The 19,409-nt window shown below is 38.1% G+C and overlaps 1 protein-coding gene across 1 annotated transcript in view; it reads right to left on the bottom strand.

Moving 5' to 3' along the window:
• Positions 1–18,460, bottom strand: part of LOC149793786 (uncharacterized) — a 131,813-nt gene extending 113,353 nt beyond the window's left edge. The window contains exons 1-2 of the mRNA XM_089969052.1: positions 17,596–18,460; positions 8,179–9,122 (exon numbers count right to left, since the gene is read on the bottom strand). Coding sequence (XP_089825178.1) covers positions 8,179–9,122; positions 17,596–18,350 — 1,699 coding nt within the window. The 5' untranslated portion in view covers positions 18,351–18,460. The remainder of the gene's footprint in view (positions 1–8,178; positions 9,123–17,595) is intronic.
• Between the last annotated feature and the right edge of the window lie 949 nt (positions 18,461–19,409).

Raw genomic sequence — 19,409 nt, 5'->3', positions numbered from 1 at the left:
TCCGTCGTCGACTCCAACAATAAATTTTATCTGCACGAAATATCTTCTCGTGTCGAGATACTCAATTATATTACGCGCGATTGTATCGTTGATGGTACCATCAATGATACGGCCACGAGAAATGCTCGCGTCGGGGATAATTTTATACGAAGACCACGTGTGTGCGGCACCATCACGACGAAACTCTTCTTTGGCATCCTTGATAACACCAATTACCGTTGCTAACTCTCTTCGTCGACGATCAGTGGTTAACCGGTCAAGATCGAATCGAGAACCTGCGGGTTTTATTCTGGATAGTCTTTCAAAACTCATTATTATAATTAAGACAAGTATTTAAATAGACAAATATATTATATGCACCAATGCAAGTGGATTAAACTAAATTCATCAGCGCCGTGTAGCAAACCATGCAGAGGCGAATACTGTGGACAACATGCTCAACAGGTCCGCGGGGGAAGTCTAGGACCGATACCGTGTATCAGATGCGGCATTGGAGTACGAGGAAAAACGCAATTATGTTCAGCGTGTGGGGGAAAACGCTATCGAGAACTAAAACGGTATTATAATAAAAAATACTCTGATAACACTCTCTGTGAGCGTGATTACATAAATAAGTTTTCAGACAAATTATGAATTAGACAAATGATTTGCTTATAGTATAATGAATCAAGAATTCGTCCCCGAACAAGAATTTGTTCCACATCCAACTATTCCAAATTATGAAGCGTCACACGATGGTACAATCAGACACTGCCGGCGACGGAAACCAATCGGTGTTGTATCCAATACCGGTTATCTAAAATTCCATGCTGGAGGAAAAGATTATCTCTGTCATCGTTTCGTCTATGAATGTTTCCATGGATTGATCCCTAAGGGTCTTGTCGTTGACCACGTTGACGGGAATCCGACCAATAATGCCATAAACAATCTTCGGATGGTCACGCAACGCAAGAACTGCTTACTGGGTAACACAGGTCATTGTAAAACAGTTGGAAAACGGGCTGTTAAGTCTCGAAATACAGAGACGGGCCAAGAAATGATATTTCAATCAATGGCCGCAGCTGGCAAATATTTCGGTATTTGTCAACCTTCGGTACAACGAGTCGCAAATGGGATCTACAAAACAGCATTTTCAAAAAAGCTCAAACAATATATTTCATTTTCCTACATACAGCTTATCCTCGACGATAACTCGTAAACACTCTCATGCAATTTAAAAATATAAAAAATATAATAATATGAATCACGAAAACATAAATGTCATAATTGTTGAACTCGAAAAATTGCAACAGCGTGGTTTTAATATTTTACTAAACGCTGAAACAATTATGTCAGATTTTGAATCGTTGAATGAGCGCGCCGGCAAGAACAATCTCGCCGCGTGTTATAGGTTCATTAAAAATATACAGAATTATGTTTACGGGTCACTTGCGTCGATAACTGACGATCAGGTATCTGAATTCGTTCCACTGTGCGGCGCAGTTGAGAAGATCAGGCTTGGATTGTCACAACAATATGAGACTCGAAAATTAATCAACACCAGGGTACGACGGCTACAAGGTCACATAAAGAATCTTGGAAACGCTAACACTTCCGAAAACTCTTCGAGTTTCGAAAACTCTTCGAGTTCTGACACGGAAATGCCTACGGGTACTAGTGTTTGTGACTCCGTCGACGAAGTATAAGTGCGTGGAAACGCTATGCGTGAGCGATGCTAGCATCGCCAAAAACTCTTTGAGTTTCGAAAACTCTTCGAGTTCTGACACTGAAAGTGTCTCACGCTTTGTACATTTTCACGGTAAAAAAAAATAATACATTTTTTTTTGCCTGGGAACCGTTAACGGTTCCAGGGGGGCTTTCAGATTTTGGAAATGTTTCACCAAGAAGTGCTAGCACTTCCATTCAGGATTTGCTCAAGCGTTTTAACATCAATACAACAATGAGAATAGTTCATAATCTGTTCTCGTTGACACCAAACTATGATCATATGATTTTGCTGTAGCTCTGTTAATTGTGACGGAGTTAACAAGAAGTCTTCGTCACCATACACGTCAACGATTATTTTAACGGGGAAATACTGTTCCGAGAAACTCTTTGAGTTTCCAGAAACGCTAGCGTTTCCAAATGCGGTTTTTATTGCCGTGTGAAGAATTTGCTTATCATGGATATAAACTCGTGCGTGGATGTATTCGTGTTCCATTATACACAACTGTTTTTTTTTTAATTGTGAAACGCTATGCGTTCGAGAAATGTTTTACATTTTCAGGATTTCACCAGTAATTGTACCGAGACAGTCTCGCCACGCAGGTCCAACAAATTTCCCCGTTGGTCGGTGAGTTTGAAATTTATCGTTGACAACCACACGGTATGACACCGCAGATAGACCACATTGATTGGTTCTTGCACAATCAGAAAACCAGGGGGGTCTTTTGGTGTGAACGTATACAGGATAAACCCCTGTTGGGCCGTCGTAGTGTCAGCGCTAGCGCTGCCAGCGCTGTAGCTACCGTCGATGACGTCACATACAAGATTGACCGCGATAACATCTGTGATCGAAACGATCCCGGGTGAGATGTGTCTGCCATCGGATGCTGTACTGTTGTCGTGCTTGAGAATAACAGGTTGTGGTTTTGTTCGCGTGTACGCGGCAAGAATATCTTCGAAAGATTCCTCGATGAGATCTTGGACTGATTTTCTCAGCGTGGGCGCGTTATATCCCGGAAATTTAAAAGTTGAAATACCGTCAACGGGAATATTATACAATGTTGCAAATTTTATTCCTCTGTCGGTAGGATCATCCAGAAATATTTGAATTACTGTTTGATTTATAAATTCCATTACGGCTGCGAGTTTGTTTAGTTTTTCTATTGTTGTGATAATTTTATCGCGTGAACTTGTTATATCAGAAATATAATCCTGGAAATATCCCCGCAACAGTTTTAGTTGTTCTTGATGCATTTGTTTGATCGGAACAAATAAATGAGATTCTATCTCGGTAACATGCGTAATGAAAAGCGAGTTGGGGGGAAAATGCCCCTTTATGTTAAAATGTAAACCCAAACCATCTTTGAATATATTACTGAATATAACTTCTTCTATTAGTGGTTGATTTCGAACTAAAACAAACCCTTTACTGTCGACTTTGTTGATAAGGTCGTGTACTTCTTCTTTCGTAGTCGTGAAATCTGATTTAACAGGTGGTGGTGGGCGCGGTTTAACCCCGGGTGGGTCTTGTGGTGGCCATCCTAATAATGTTCGGATTGAGCTGTTATAAATATCCACGGCGTATCCCGGTGTTGAGATTTCAATGACCGCAGACAGCGTTGGTTCGTGCGCGGTCACAGATATTTTGGCTTCCTTGCCGGTGATTCGTTTTATTTGGCGTTGTATCTCATTGTTGATTTCTTCGATCTGATAACTCCCAGTGGGTAGCGTAATTGTATCCCATTCTGGAACGTCATCGGATTTGTTTTTGTACGAGAACACAAACGAATTATTCGGCTGCAGGCCGGAAAATGATGCCGACCTGATATTAGGCCAGCTGTGATACACACTGAGCTTCGACAACGCGATTTCACTCGCACGAATTGGAGTTCGAAAATTAATACTGAATTCTGGCTTTGTCGAGGACACTGAGATCATTGTGGTCCTTACCGGTGTTGTGTTTGTGACTATTTGTTGAAGAAGTTCCGCTGACATTATTTATTTGTTTAGTTTTCAAATAGTCATTGTACGCATCTGACATTAGTTTAAATTCAGAATCTGATATCGACGTAGCGTCGCTGGATTGCGCGTCTAACGATGATGATATCAGCAATGATAATTTCTGATATGCGGTCGTGGCTGTATTTAATTTTGTCGTGTAATCGTGTAATTTCGTGTTAGCACACGAGGATATTTTTTTTGCTATGATGCCGAAAACTCCTGCCGCGGTAGTGGTCGTACAAACACAGATCGTGGCAGCGACTACTGCTGTTACCGGAGTGACCGCTGATAATACTACTCCCGCGGATGCAACAACGGCGGATACTGAATAAACCATAATGTCTAACACTGTTATGCGTCTGCGGTATTTTTTTACTTTTCGACTGGTTACTTCGATGACAGTTTTTAACTCAGATTGCCACTCACGGACTTGATTGTATCTATACGCGGATGCTTCCATTATTACTTTACCCGGTGACCAATTAAGGTGTTTCGGCGACAAATTCCAGACAATACCAGTAATTGACTGTGGCTAATCCTTCCGGATTTTCGGCTTCCAGCGTAAAAATTTCTTCGGTTCTTTTGTTTATCACCACAGACGCAACTCGGGAAAACTTGCTAGTTAAATCATGTCTGGTAGATATCTTAAATTCTACAGCAGAGAGTACTGTCAGTCTGTATATTCCAGTAACATCTGCAGTATGTGTAATAGTCTTGTTTTGTTGTGACCATGTTTCCCTTCCTGATTTTATCGTACACACAAGGTTTTTTGGGGTTACTCCGGCAGGAATTTTAATTAAATTAAATTTTTCCATTATCTGCGGAATTCCATTTACTACGTTATCTAATGTTTCCTTAATTTCGGTGAGTTTCATACTGACGGCATTAGGTTTCCCGAAGAACTCATCTACGGTGTTAAGAACGTTTCTGCGAAGTCTTCCAAACTGGGTCACATGAACATCATACTCAGCTCGTAACGTGGATAATTTGGTATCTATGACGCTGTCGGCTGTGTCCACATACTGTTTGTTTGCTGCATCGTCGTTCGAGGATGGATCTCTGAGTACGGTTATTTTGTTTCCATTCATGCTGAGTTCTCCTGTCATCGTGTCACCGTCTTTTTTCACGCACTTGTCAACACCTTTATCAATACTGTCTTTGATGCTTGCGATTGATATATTCGAGTCCTTGATCCGGCCGCCATCACTAAATGCAACGAAGTTATCCTTGGTAGCTCCAAGAACTCTGCGAATTATATCATTCCACTTAATGTTGCTCGTTCTTAGTTTTCCTTGCCTGTCTTGAAAAATAGCAACTTCATCTGGGTCAACTCCAGCTATATTCAAAAGATTATCGACTTCATCTCGGGTCGCATATTTTGAGAGATCAACATCCGTGCTTGGTTTGACTTTTCTTGTGAAAGGTCTTCCGTAAATATCTACCATTATTTGTTATTGCTGTTTTTAAATGCGAGCATGAAAATGCTAAGCATTTCTCGATGCGGTATATTCATGCACTACTCGATGCGGAGACGTTGCCAGATTTTTTGAGATCGCATCAAGAACATTTAAAACCTCGTTCCCACAAATGGGTGGATCAACTAATGTTTGTGTTGGTAGCGTCGACTGCCACACTGGAACATTATAAAATCTGCTGACATACCTGAGAAACTCAACTGGCGGTGCTAAACCGTACGAATCAAAATAGATAATTCCACGTGGATCGATCGCGTAAGCAACCCAGTGAGTTCCAGGACCGTCTTTGTTGTCGAGATTGATAATGCCAGTTTCTGGATTATTTGGTCGTTGCGGTAATTGATCTCGCATGAATACACCTCTGAAATGTTTTATACGCAATTTTTTAACAGCATCTAATAAATCAAAATTGCTCATTGGAGACTGCGTCTCACGAAGCGTTTTTAAACCCGTTTTGGGTACCATGATGCCGGAGTTCCTGGTAGTCTTAGACCGCGTCCCTTTTTTTTGTATCCATTTCCGGTTGCCTTTTTAAGTGCCATTCCGGCCGCTGTTCCAACTGCACCGAGTGCTGCGGCTTTTGCTACGGCTGGTGCTGCCGCGGCAATCAACGCCGGTATTGCTGCGAGAAGAGGAAATATTCCACCGGTTTTAGTCATGTCCTTGATAGCTGCAGCAGAGAAATCTATTTTGGTTCCCTTCCCTGCTGCATTGGCTTTGTCGAGACGGTTAAATTGTGTTTTAGTTAATGATATTTTATTTGGACCACCACCGAGTTGATTATGTTTGAGTGTCACAGATACACCCGTTGATGCTGCGCGTTTCGATTGTATTTTTTTTACTTGACCGGGAGTCAGAGTAACATTCACGTGATTGTATGACATTATATTTCAAAGACTGAATTTAATTAGGTTACATATTCTCGACTGGAGCGTCAATGACTCTCATTCGTCCGCCAACACCTTCCAAAAGCATTGTTTTGTCGGAGAGTATGACAGCAATCGCTCTGTAACCACCAGCAGGAACTACACCCACCCTAGCCTTAAAGTGTATATCAACGACAGATTGTTTGGTTAGATCAAGATGTTCCAGCGAAAAGTAATAAACCGGATATAACGTTTTGAAATCCAACTGTGATATCTGTAGACCGGTATCAATATTTTGATCACGCCCCATAAACGTCATCAGACGGTGATACGCACGTGCGACCTGATTTTCTTCAAAATTTATATGAATGTCTTCAGATGGTTCTTGATGTCCGTTTATTCGCAGCGAAACCTCAGTGACGTCACAATTATCAAATACCATTGAATTTTCTTCTCGATTGTTTAATCGATCCATTCCCTGAAGTGCAACGAAAATATGTCGCGGTGCTGATACTCCCTGTTGTGATGCTATATGCCACGTAAAATTTCCAAGAATGTTACTCTGAAAACTATCTGTTGTTGTTGTTAACCATGATAACAGTGATTTACCGCCTGTATCCATGAAAGAGAGTAGCCGTTGCTCTTCAGTGATCGATGGAGACATCACTGGCATCCACAACGCAAGCTTGGATAATACTACTTTACCTTCAGCAGCACCGGCTTCACACCAGATAGCGTCATTGCTGGTACCGTGTCTAACAAGTACAACTGAATGATTAGATCCAAAAATAATCTTTCTGACATTTCTGCAGAATCCAAAGATGTGAGACAGCGGAATTACACATGAGAATCTTCTGTTATTGCCTGATAACATTAATTTACGCGTAGCAAACCCCAGATTGTAATTAGGGTTGTGATGAACTATCGGCCACACATCAGCATCAGCGTTATTGGCAAAGTTTCTTGGTCGTCTCACAATGCTAGATCTATGATCCGGATGATCAGAATTGTCCTTAGCAAACATCATAGTCGGACCAGCTGATCTGGTGTAATCATCTGAGTATCGTGCTAATCCCAAGATTGTTGTAGCAACGCCAACATTATCCTGAATCGTTTCAATCTCTCTCCCGTCAATGCTATATGAAGCACTTTTGAACAGCGCCATGATACCATTGTTAACGAAACCAACTCGAACATCAGCATCGTATGGCGTATTAGCGGGAACATTTGTTACAATTTCACCCGTGACTTCAAGAAATGCTTCAGCGGGCAAGAAATATCTACTTGTATCCTGAACTCGCAATTCAATTCGCCCCGACTGATTAGGTACTGTTGCTTCGTAAGAATAATACTGATAATCACGCACTGACTCATCCTTGAGTGTTGGTGCATCCATGTCGAACGCTGGATCAGATATACGTTTAAACATTTTATATAAAATTATTGCCTTCTAAAACGAAATCCACTTCCTGATATCAGACTTGTATTTATTTGTTCGGGTGTTTGGGCTACTAACTCTGCGAGTTTTTGACTGGCAGCCTGATTTATTATTTTACCGACATCCGCTGGCATAAGTTCAGTACTCGCCAGTTTCACCGGTGGTGGGTTTTTTGATCTGCGAATTAACCGTGACAGTCTGTCCTTGATTGACGCGAATGCTTTCCCGGCGAGATCACCAACAGATCCAAGGGCTTTATCCTTAATGACATCAATAGCTTTCATCGACAATTGTTTTGCAATCGGTAATGCCTTAGGGGCTATTCTTGAAAACAAACCAGTAATTGTATCACCGAGACCATCTCCGTAGGTTGCTCTGTATACTGGTAATCGTGAGTTCACTACGCGGACTGGTAGCACGCTAGCGTGTCTGGGTTGAGAATTGTGCACGATCATTTTATTTAATTATTGTTTCTCTAACTAAATTTGCTAGTCGCTGTAGTAACCATCCGCGAGTTCATCAATGAGCCCCCGGTAGATGCCAATATCCATAATGCCACGCTGAAATAGTCGTTGACAGATATCTGCGGTTTCATTTATAATTTCCGGAGAGTTATTTCCGGCACGTCTTCCTCCGATGAGAACTTCCAACCGTGATACGTCATTGACGATGCTATCAGGACAGATATTATGACCGTGACCGGTGTATCCACTTCCGAATTTCTCTAGTTGTTTTTCTATTTCACTAATTTCATTAATTACAATTTCTCTATCTTTCTTTGCTTGTGCTAAATTAGATTTAACATCTTTTTTTCTCTTATCCCCCTTTTTTAATTCTTTTATTTTCTCATTCAATTCCATTTCTTTATCAGTTAATTCGTTTTGTCGCTCTTCTAGTTCTTCCCGTGTCGTTGACGTATAGGGTTGCGGAGAAGTAAGAGGAGATTGAAAATCCTCTTCTTCTTCTTGGGGCGTTAAAAATTCGGCAACTGGATCGGTTACAGGTTCTTTCACTTTATAACCAATCGCCGGTCGAGGGCTAAATTTTGGAGTTTTTCTCGGTGTAAATTTTTTCTTCCCCCGGTCTAATTTAATCTCTTTAACTTTAGCATCATGAGCTATGGCTCCCCTCATATAGGTCTTATAAATTTCACTTTTTGTGTCCAATCGCTCCATATTTCTATTTATTTTATATAAGCCATCAAGAAATTTTTGTTTAGTCACCTCCTGTTCGGGATCTTTTAAGGCTGTTTCCTTTTCATGATAATAAGCAGCAGCTCTTTTTCCAAATGCTTCCACTTCTTCGGGAGTATTAATTGGTATCGCTTTTATCCCAGCAACAACACTATCAAGAAGATCAGTCTTCCAATTAAATCCCCTAACAGCCTTAGTTTGTTCTTTCTTAAGTCCTTCTATGGCCTGAAGCAAACTTAGTTGTGGCTTATCAGCATCGGCAGGATCAGGTTTTCCTACAATTGCAGTTGCAACTGCCTTAGTAGATGCAGTCACGGGTTTAAACAATTCCTCCGCGGATTCTACAAAAACTTCCTTTGCTTGCTGTCTTGCTTGTAATTTTTGTCTAACACTATCACGGACAGGAAGAAAACCCTTGATTGCTTCGAGTCGTTCTCGAGCTAGTCTAGTAGTAAATGATTCTCCAATATTTGCCATTATTTATTTGTCAATGATTTAATTCCACTAACGTAAAATATTTTTTCCACAGCAGCAGAGGGGGCGCAAACTACACCTGATTTTTCGATGATACCTCACCGTGGAAATTATGTCGGATACGAGTCGGATTTATTGAAGTAACTCGCGTTATATCAGCGGAAATACAAAGCATTTTCAAGGACATTTTTTTTGTCTCGTTTTCTGAATAAAAGTGTTATTTCATGGAAATAACGCTTCTATCGGGAATAGTTTCAGTGGATGGGGTGTCTCGGAAAAGTAGTTTGTAGGATTCGCCCCCCCCCCCCCCCCTGCTGCTAGTCCTACCCAGTAACAATTAGACCTTTATGAAAAAAGATGAATTGATTCAACTTGCCAGAAAATATGATCTTTCTGAGGCAATAGCTTCCTCAACGAAGCAACAGATGACAATTCTTTGGGTCCAGTATTTTGTAGCAAAGAATGTTTTGGATAAAAGTGCGTAGGTTTCAATATGTATGTCTGTATCAGACTCTTACATAAAAGTAAATGAATTAAAATTAAAATACAGGATTGAATTGGTGTTAAGGAAGCCGGAACTTCAGAAAGATAAAGTAGAAAAACAAATGTAGTTGCAGTTGCAATTGGGAAAAGGGAAAGAACAAATGAAATTGGAGAAAGAGAAAAAACGAATGTTATTCCAAAAAGAAGAAAAACAAATGTTATGACAGAAGTACGACAAACAAATGACAGTACCATCTGAGGAAGCGGAGAGATCGAGAGACAGGAAAGAGTGAAAAAATAAATGCAATTAGATAAGAAGAAAGAGACAGAAAAAGACAAATGCAGTCACAAAAAGAACAAATATAGTTACAGAAGGAAGAGAGAGAGAGAGAGAGAGAGAGAAAGAGAGAGAGAGAGAGAGATGCAAATGCAAAGAGACAAGGAAGAGAAGGAATATCAATTTAGAATAAAAGAAATGGAGCTGGCAAGAGAAAGAGCGAATTCCCACTTCAAATACAAATTTAAGTTTTGATGCTGCAAGGAATATTAGGTTACAGGCCTCTTTCAGATAAAGAAAAGAAGGCAAATAGTATACTCATTATGAAAAAGTTGCTGAAAATTCGAAAAGGCCAAGGAAGCATTGGACTAAATTATTACAATGTGTACTTATTGGTAAAGCTAGTGTAATTTACCATTCATTGTCAGTTCACCAAGGTGGTGACTATGATAGGGTTAAGGAATGCACCTGAAAAGGTTATAAGTTAGTCCCTGAAGCTTATCGGCAAAAATTCAGAAACTATAAAAAGATGCTGGATAAGCTCAAATCAAATTTGCTAGAGGCAAAGAGCAGTTATTTAATAGATGGTGCTTAGCCAAAAAGTTGAACAAGATTATGAAAGTCTCAAACAACTTGTATTACTTGAAGAGTTTAAGAACTGTGTCCATAGTGATATTAAGATTCATCTTGACGAGCATCAGATTGAAACCTTGGAAAATTATGCTCGTGATGCTGACGAGTATTCTTTAACGCATAAAGTTCCTCTTGCAAATAAGTCTTCCACTCGAGAGCCTTTTGGCAGAAAAGTATTTCAGCCTAATATAAGCCCTTCTAAATCTCAAACTGGCACAACATATAAAAAACAAACTTCATATAAACTTGATGAAAGATCATTGTCTCTTCCTAAGTGTACCTATTGCAAGAAGAAAGGTCACTTTATTTATGATTGCTACAAATTTGAAATTAGGCATCAAAATCAAGACAGACCTGTTCCAAATGTTCTTATTTCTAAGATGTCAAGGTCACGGTCATGTATTGAAAGCAACACATATGTTGGGTCTAATAAACCCCAGTCTGATTTTATTATGGAGAACTATGAACTATTCATATCGAAGGGTTCTATATTACGTTTTGGTGATTCTACCAATCCCATCCCTATTAAAATATCCTTATCAAAATGTTAAGCCACTAATGAGCTTCTCAGCGTCTTATATTATGAGGTGCTTTGCCTTTTGATGAGAAGTCTTCTTCTAATTAGAGTGTTCTTATTCAGGAGGGTAAGGTGTGGATTTGTTAATGTGTAAATTTGTCATCAGACTTAGTCACAGGACCCGTGATAGTCGGAACAGTGTATGCTTCACCCGTTGGAGGCATTCATTGAATACTAGGCAGCAACCTAGCTGGAGACAATGTTGTCGTTAATCCACTTGTAACTGACAAGCCTTGCTTGGATCAGAACGTCGATCCAACTGAGAGAAAAAAATCCCTGATTTATACCCAGCTTGTGCAGTGACTAGAACCTTGGCAAAGAAATCTCTTGATAATGATGTTGATAAGGAATGTATTACTTTCGCTGACAAATGTATTGGTCAGTGTTCTGATGAGGTCAATTCTACTCCTTGTTTGGATTAATCATAAAGGAGTTGATCACAATGATCATCTGTTAACTTCTACTTTTCTTTATTCGAATCAGGGTGATAAACGACAATCACTTGTCGTCGAGCAGGAAAAATATCCCGAGATCTCCTCTTTGTTTCAAAAGGCCACTAGTGAAAGAGAAGCCACTGAATTTCCTGTCTGTTATTTCATTAAAAATGAATACATATGAGAAAATGGAGACCTCCCTAGGTACCTGCTGATGATGATTGGTCATTGAACTATCAAACTGTAGTTATAAAATGTTACAGACAGGAATAATTTAGTCTGGCCAATGAACTCCTTTGGCTGGTCATTTTGGGATTAATAAGTATTATCACAAGATCTTGACTCACTTCTATTGTCCAAAACTCAAAGGTGATGTTTGTAACTACTATGCATCTTGTCATATGTGTCAAATGGTAGAAAAACACAATCAGAAGATACCTAAGGCTCATCTGCAACATGTTCCTGCATTGGGTGAACCATTTAGCAGAATTATGGCAGATTGCATTTGTCCCTTACCAAAGATCAAATCAGGTAATCAATACGTGTTTACTATAATGTGTGCGTCAACAAGGTTTCTAGAGGCAATTATTTTGAGGAATATTAAATCTAGAACAATATTAAAAGCTTTGGTAAATTATTTTTTGACTCAATTTGGCCTTACCAAATCTGTTGAATCTGATCAAGGCTCAAATTTCATGTCTGGAATTTTCCAGCAAGTTATGTACGAATTAGGCATCTAACAATTTAAACATCCTGCCTGTCACTCTGAGAACCATGGGGCATTATACCGATTTCATCTGACTTTGGAAAATATGATTCGATCATATTGATTTGATATGGGTAAATATTGGAATGAAGCCATTCAGTTACTATTGTTTGCCGTTAGGGAATCAGTTCAAGAATCTTTAGGCTTCAGTCCCTTTGAACTGGATTTTTGGACAAACAGTGCGTGGACCATTGAAGTTGTTGAAGGAGAAACTTCTTTCTAATGAAAGTACTGAAATTAATCATCTCGATTAGGTTTCCAATTTTAAGTACACGTTGTCAAAGGCCTGTGAGGTACCAAGAACAAATCTGCACTCTACTCAATCAGAAACGATATTAGGATATGATAAAACCTCAAAGGAAAGGAGTTTTCAGCTTGGTGATAGAGTTCTGGCTCTCTTGCTCATACCACAAAATCCTCTTCCTGCCAATTACCTACACATTTGAAGTAAAAGTAAATTATTTAAATTGCATCATAAATACTCCTGGGAGGCGAAAACAAAAGCAACTTTCCCATAGAAGCATGTTAAATGAGTATATTAAAAGGGATGGTCAGGTTAAACATGCAATTAATTTATCTGTACCTGTCCCACTCAGTGAAGATTTAAGTGAAGGAATATCATCGGATTATATTGATATTGGAGTGACAATCTTCGGAATTCAGAAGTTATTAAAGCTCTAGACCAGAAACTTTCACATCTGCAACAGCAATAAAGAAATGAACTTGAACAGTTATTATTTGAATATGAACACTTATTTCCAGATGTTCCTACAGGAATGAACACAATTTTCCATGATGTTGAAATTGTAAATTCCAAACCTTTGAAACAAAACCCGTACAGGATGAACCCTGTCAATTAGGAATACTTGATAAAAGAAATTCAGTATTTGCTGGAGAATGATTTGATAGAGCCTTGTAAAAGTGACTAGAGTTTACCATGTATACATGTGCAGAAACCAGACAAAACTTAAACTTTCCGTACGTGCACTGATTATAGGAAGGTGAACAGTTAGACAAAAGCAGATTCATTTCCATTACCAAGAATCGATGACTGTATTGATAAGATCGGAAATGCCAAGTATGTCATCAAAGCTGACCTTCTGAAAGGCAAGGGTGTATAAATTAATGAATCAAAACCCCCTATTAACGGGGGGGGGGGGACTCCTGTTTCCCACTTGAAGAGCAAATAAGCAATGTGTGGTGCACACTTTTAAATCCCCCAAATGAGTACTCACACACTCAGATTAAGGCTAAAATCTTGTTGGATGGTTGCTCCTTTACCACCCTTCAAGTGGATATACATGGTCGAATGGCCACACACATAAAAATTTAAGATCATCATCATCATCATTCTTCCTTTTTAAATTCGGTTTGAAATATGTACAGGAAGGAGAGATGCAGCTGGGTTTAATCTAATGAATGGAATAGGAACAGACGTACTCTTACTTTTAGATCATGACAACTAGGAAGTCCAATTAAAATTTCCATATACACAGTATGATACAAGTATGCATGAAAATAATTTAAATATCTGTATTTTTACAATTCTGCATATCCTTAAAACTCATGAAATATGAATGCCAAGAATGAAGGGTATATACAAAGGATATCAACGTTTTTGGAGTAGATATATGGAATTATGTCACGAGTGAAATGAAAACAATGTATTGTCATTAGTGGAAAATAGAAAATGTTTCCATTTCATCAGTGAAACTTTTATGCATATCTACTCTGAAAACATATATTTTCTTTTTATTATCTACTTTTACAAAGCAAAATCCGTCAATCTGCATGGATTTTCTGCATTCTATGTCAACATGAATGACAGCTGTATTACTACATCAGTACAAACAAGTTCCTATATTTTACAATAATTTTGGAACTGCAAAGTTGTACAAATTTAGCGTATCAGACAGACTCGAGAGTGTAACATCTTTCCACATTTGATTTTAATAATTGTGAGTTGTGTTTTGTATTAATTTGTTTCTTCTGCGTTAAGACATTTTGTGTGGCTTTGACAAGTTTGCAGTCTAGTAAGGTGGCGCTCTACAGTTTCATAATTTGCATAGGGTTCGAATTGTAAGTATAAAGGATTTCCCTGGCTTTCCTCACTGGTTATACTGGCTATTTAAAAAAGACCTTGTACATCTTAGGTATTGTTCAAAGAACCTTTAATTCCCTTTATTTTGGTGTATGATTGATGGGTGTACTATGGGTTATAGAGTATACAGCTTGGCCTTACTCCAGATGTTCACCTTTCAAAAAACTGCTAGGTCCACTTGGTCATTTTCACTTAAAGAGCTTTAGAGGTAAATTGTATAAGAAAGAGCTGAAAACTTGTTTTACATTTTATATATTTGGCAATTCATTCATTGTACTTTCAGCAGTACAATATCTAAAGAAATGTCAGCCACGTTACATTCAAGTAGCACAGAGGTATGCCAACATTCTCACCAGTGTGCATGTTTTAAATACAAACACCTTCACCATACATACATCACTCTTGCAAAAGTACATAATAATAATAACTGGTGAGCGCCCCCTACAATAGTGGATGCTGTACTCAATTTTGATAGTCTGTTTTTTTTTTTGTTGTTGTTAATAAGGAACACTAATCAATGCCCAATTTATTGTTTCCAAATAAGACTATGATGTGAGTTAAAATTGCTACTTAAAGAAGTTAATTACTATAATTAATAACAATGATCATTTTCTTAAAATGTGCACAGTTTCTCTTGTAGTATTACAGGTATACAATAGTGTATGGATAGTATATAACAACAAGTTAATAAGCAAATTCAGTCAATGACAGCTTCTACGAATCATGTAGAAGACAGCCATTAACAAGGTAAAACCTGAAGTCTACTTTTGGCTGTTTGGAGTTTGTTTATAGGCATTTCTTAAGGCATCTCCTTGATTGCAAAATACATGCACTGGAGGGTCTACACATTGTAAGATCTGTACATCCTGATGTGGAGGGGGAGAGAGGAAGGTAGATACAAATCAGTAGAAGAAAAAATGAAATAGGCCTAACTACGTAAATACAGGTTTGAATTGCATACACATGGGCAGATATGCTTCTTAAATGGAAAAGATAACATACATATATACAAATATACATACATTTATACATACACACATACATTCATACATATATAAATTACATACATACCATACGTACATCCATATACCTATGCACACTCACAAAACATGCATGCATGCATACATACACACACACAAAACATGCATACATACATACTTATGCACACACATAAAACATACATACATACATACATAGTCTATTTTGTTTTTCTGCAGTAACGTTTAACAGTGATACATTGCCTTTACTGTATGGCTCAGATTTGATTTATTGGCTTATTGTTTTTGCATGAATCTGCCTCATGAAAATGTGTTGTGCATTATACACTAAATATTTCCATGCAATTATACAATCAATCAGTTATAAAGGAATGAAGTCAAAACTTTAAGAAAAATAGAAATTATATTATTTTTAAATATGCTTGTCATGGAATCAGGCACAATTTGACATGAATATGGCGCTGTTCATCTTTATAAATCTGTAATACCTGATTTATGGAGAAAAAAAGCCACAACTTAACGACCTTATGACCATGCTAAGTTTAGAAACAACTATTTAATAATTTGAGGTTTAGTGATTTGTTTAGAAAACAATTTTCAGCTCCCAAAATGCTTAAAAAAGAAATCTCCAGTGTTTTATCTACCCATGCATCAAAAAATTGCCGCCGGTATGTAAATTGACACACCTCAATGTTGTTTCCCTGATTAACACAAACAAAGGTTTGGTCTAACTACTTTAATGGCTAGGTAACAACTCTCCCAAACAGAGAAAACATGTGCACACCAGTTTCTTCCATTAATGACAGTTAATGTTACCATAAGACACAGGGTTATAACTGAGTGTAGAGCCTGGAGTTGACCTTATGTGACCTGTAACTGTCAGATCATTTTTAGAAACAGGATGTAAGAACCATGTACTACCACACCAAAGAAAGAGTCAGGGCAGAAAATAAAGACGTCGTTTTAAAGTGATTTTCACGAGAAACTATTGTTTTATGCGCACTCTTGTCACGCAATGAAACAACAATTTACATTCACTCAATTGTATGCCTTGCACTGTTCCAAGATACCATCAGCATTCGACTGAAAATGGCATCAAAGGCACACAAGATAAGCTATACATGGCGGCCAGTATAGCTGGTGGAAGAAGAGCACTGGAAAACCACCGGTAGAACCATCAACTCATGAGAAGCTACTGGCAGGCTTTCTCACGTACCCACGTTAGCCAAGCCTGAGACTCAAACCCATGCAGACAGAGGTGAGATGGCAGTGATCTGGAATGGTGAGCACTTTAGATCACTCAGCCACTCAAGGCCCCAAGCTTAGAGAAATGGAAGAAAAGAGGAGAGAGAAAAATCTATGAACTTAAAAGCATGAAATGATTTGTTATATTGTGAACAGTTTACTGAGTCAGAATTACATTCAGAAGACTTCCTCATTGAAAACACGGCATGATGGGATACGCTCTTCTCTGCCTGCCAGTCAGATTAATACATTATAGTCACCTCGACCTAGTGTAATGTTTTCTAGCATAAAAATATTTAGAAACATGCCTTAGCTAATATAATTATTTTTAAAAACTAATCTAGACTGATCATCTGCTTGAATAGGACTCATAGGTTTGGATTTTGACTTTTTTGCCTTGATGAGTCAAATGACTTGCATGACGCCATTTGTAGATAAAACAGTGAATCTCATCCTCTAAGTTGTAGTAAACAAAATCCATTCAATGTTTGGTTAAATAACAACAACAAAACAAAATTAATACTCTTGAAATAATAAAAAAATACATTTCGACCAAAAAGCAGGGGAAACTTTCACCCTGAACATTAAATGCTTGTCTCCTTAGCAATGAAAAGAATATAATTATTTCAGTGTAACTCAAAGCTATGACAGCTTTTTGGCATCTTAATTTATGAGAGATTTATTTTGGCACTTTTGCGTCATTTACATTGTTCATTTCTCTGCTGAAGTTTATGGACATATGTACAAAACAATCCAGTTTTAAGTGTGTATTCTCATATGCTGATTCAAACGTCCAGTCCTACTAAAGTTTTATCACAAACTTCACATTTGATTGGCGCATCGTCAGTGTGTATTTTCATGTGCAATTTAAGGCTTGCACCACGCCCAAACATTTTACAACAAATTTCACATTTGAATGGTTTCTCTCACTTGTGTATCCTCATATGCTTATTCAAACTTCCACTCTGACTAAATGTTTTATGACAAACTTCACATTTGAATGGCTGCTCGCCAGTGTGTATCCTCGTATGCACCTTCAGGCTAAAACTATGACTGAACATTTTATGACAAACTTCACATTTAAATGCTTTTTCTACAGTATGTATCTTCATATGCGCCAACAAGTTTGAACGTCTACCAAACATTTTATGACATACTTCACATTTGAATGCTTTCTTACCAGTATGTGTTATCGCATGCACCTTGAGAGTTGAAATCTGACCAAACATTTTATCACAAATTTCACATTTTAATGGTTTTTCTCCAGTATGTGTCCTCATGTGCTCCTTCAAGTTACCATTTTGGGTAAACATTTTATTACATACTTCACATGTGAATGATTTTTCTCCAGTATGTATCCTCATGTGCACCTTCAGGTTACTATTATGGGTAAACATTTTATTACATACTTCACATGTGAATGATTTTTCTCCAGTATGTATCCTCATGTGCACCTTCAAGTTACCATTATGGGTAAACATTTTATTACAAACTTCACATGTGAATGTTTTTTCTCCATTATGGATCCTTGTGTGCATATTCAAGCTTGCCATCTTAGTAAACATTTTATGACATATTTCACACTTGAACGGTTTCTTTCCACTTGATATTTTCATGCCCATCTCCATCGTTGTACTCGCACACACGTTATCCACAAGCACTTGATTCCGGAGTAACCTAATCATGTGTACACTCACCAACTAACACAAGGTAACTAACTCTTGCCGGTTAAATTAGTGAGTGTACACATGATTAATTTATCCCGGAATCAAGTGCCTGTGACCGCCATGGCAAAACCGGAAGTCGTCGAGTTAATTTTATTGTCAAGAATTTGTATTTTTGCTTGCTTGTTTTTATAACTAACGTAGCATGGTGAAAAACAATCACTGAGGATTGAGTCTCCATATCTTCGAGACTGACGATATACATTTTTCGATAAATAAAGTTCAACGGTTACAAGTTTTTCTGCTTCATAATATGAGCAGTGTATAGGGACGATTCAGGGACTATAGGGACTTTCATTAAAAACCACCCTGGGACAATATAGGGACTATGTAAATTTAACATGGGGAAAACCAGCAAGGCATTATAGGGACAATGGGAATTTAACATGGTGGGATGGGACTGTCTAGGGACATCGGGAATTTAATATGGGAAAAAAACATTAGTTTTTTTCCCATTGTCCCTATAATTGGACAAACAGGACAAACATCATATCCATTATAGGAACAATGGGGGGAATAGAACAGGGTCGGGACCTTATGGGTCTATGGAAATGGAACAGGGGAGAGGGATAGAACACACAGAGGAATTTAACATGGTGGGCCAGTCTAGGGACAATGATGGTAGAGGGCCAAACAAAACAGAGACAGAGACATACATACACTAGTACAAGCCTGAGATTTATATATAAAGCATTACTAAGACCTGAAATTTTGCTGGGGTGTTCAAAAATTTACATAATTGTAATGATGCTATAAATAGCTATAATCAAGGAAAAGCTCGACGACAAAATGGATTTGACTAAAAGTAACGCTAAAATGACGAAATTGTCCCATAATTTAAAACATATCCCCGAAAATTAAGTTACAATGGTTTAGACTAAAATCGATAAAATTAGTAACTACTTACAATATCAACTTGTGTGACGATCGTGGATAAACACCCATGTATCTAAAATCAGCTGAAATTTCTATTAAATCTCACTATCTATTTATAGCTACAACTTGTGGGTTATTCCTTTG

This window comes from Sinohyriopsis cumingii, chromosome 8, assembly GCF_028554795.1.
Source record: "Sinohyriopsis cumingii isolate HCF-2022 chromosome 8, ASM2855479v2, whole genome shotgun sequence".
Classification (NCBI taxonomy): domain Eukaryota; kingdom Metazoa; phylum Mollusca; class Bivalvia; order Unionida; family Unionidae; genus Sinohyriopsis; species Sinohyriopsis cumingii.
The sequence above is the reverse complement of the archived record's forward strand: the minus strand, read 5'-3'. Positions and strand labels throughout refer to the sequence as shown.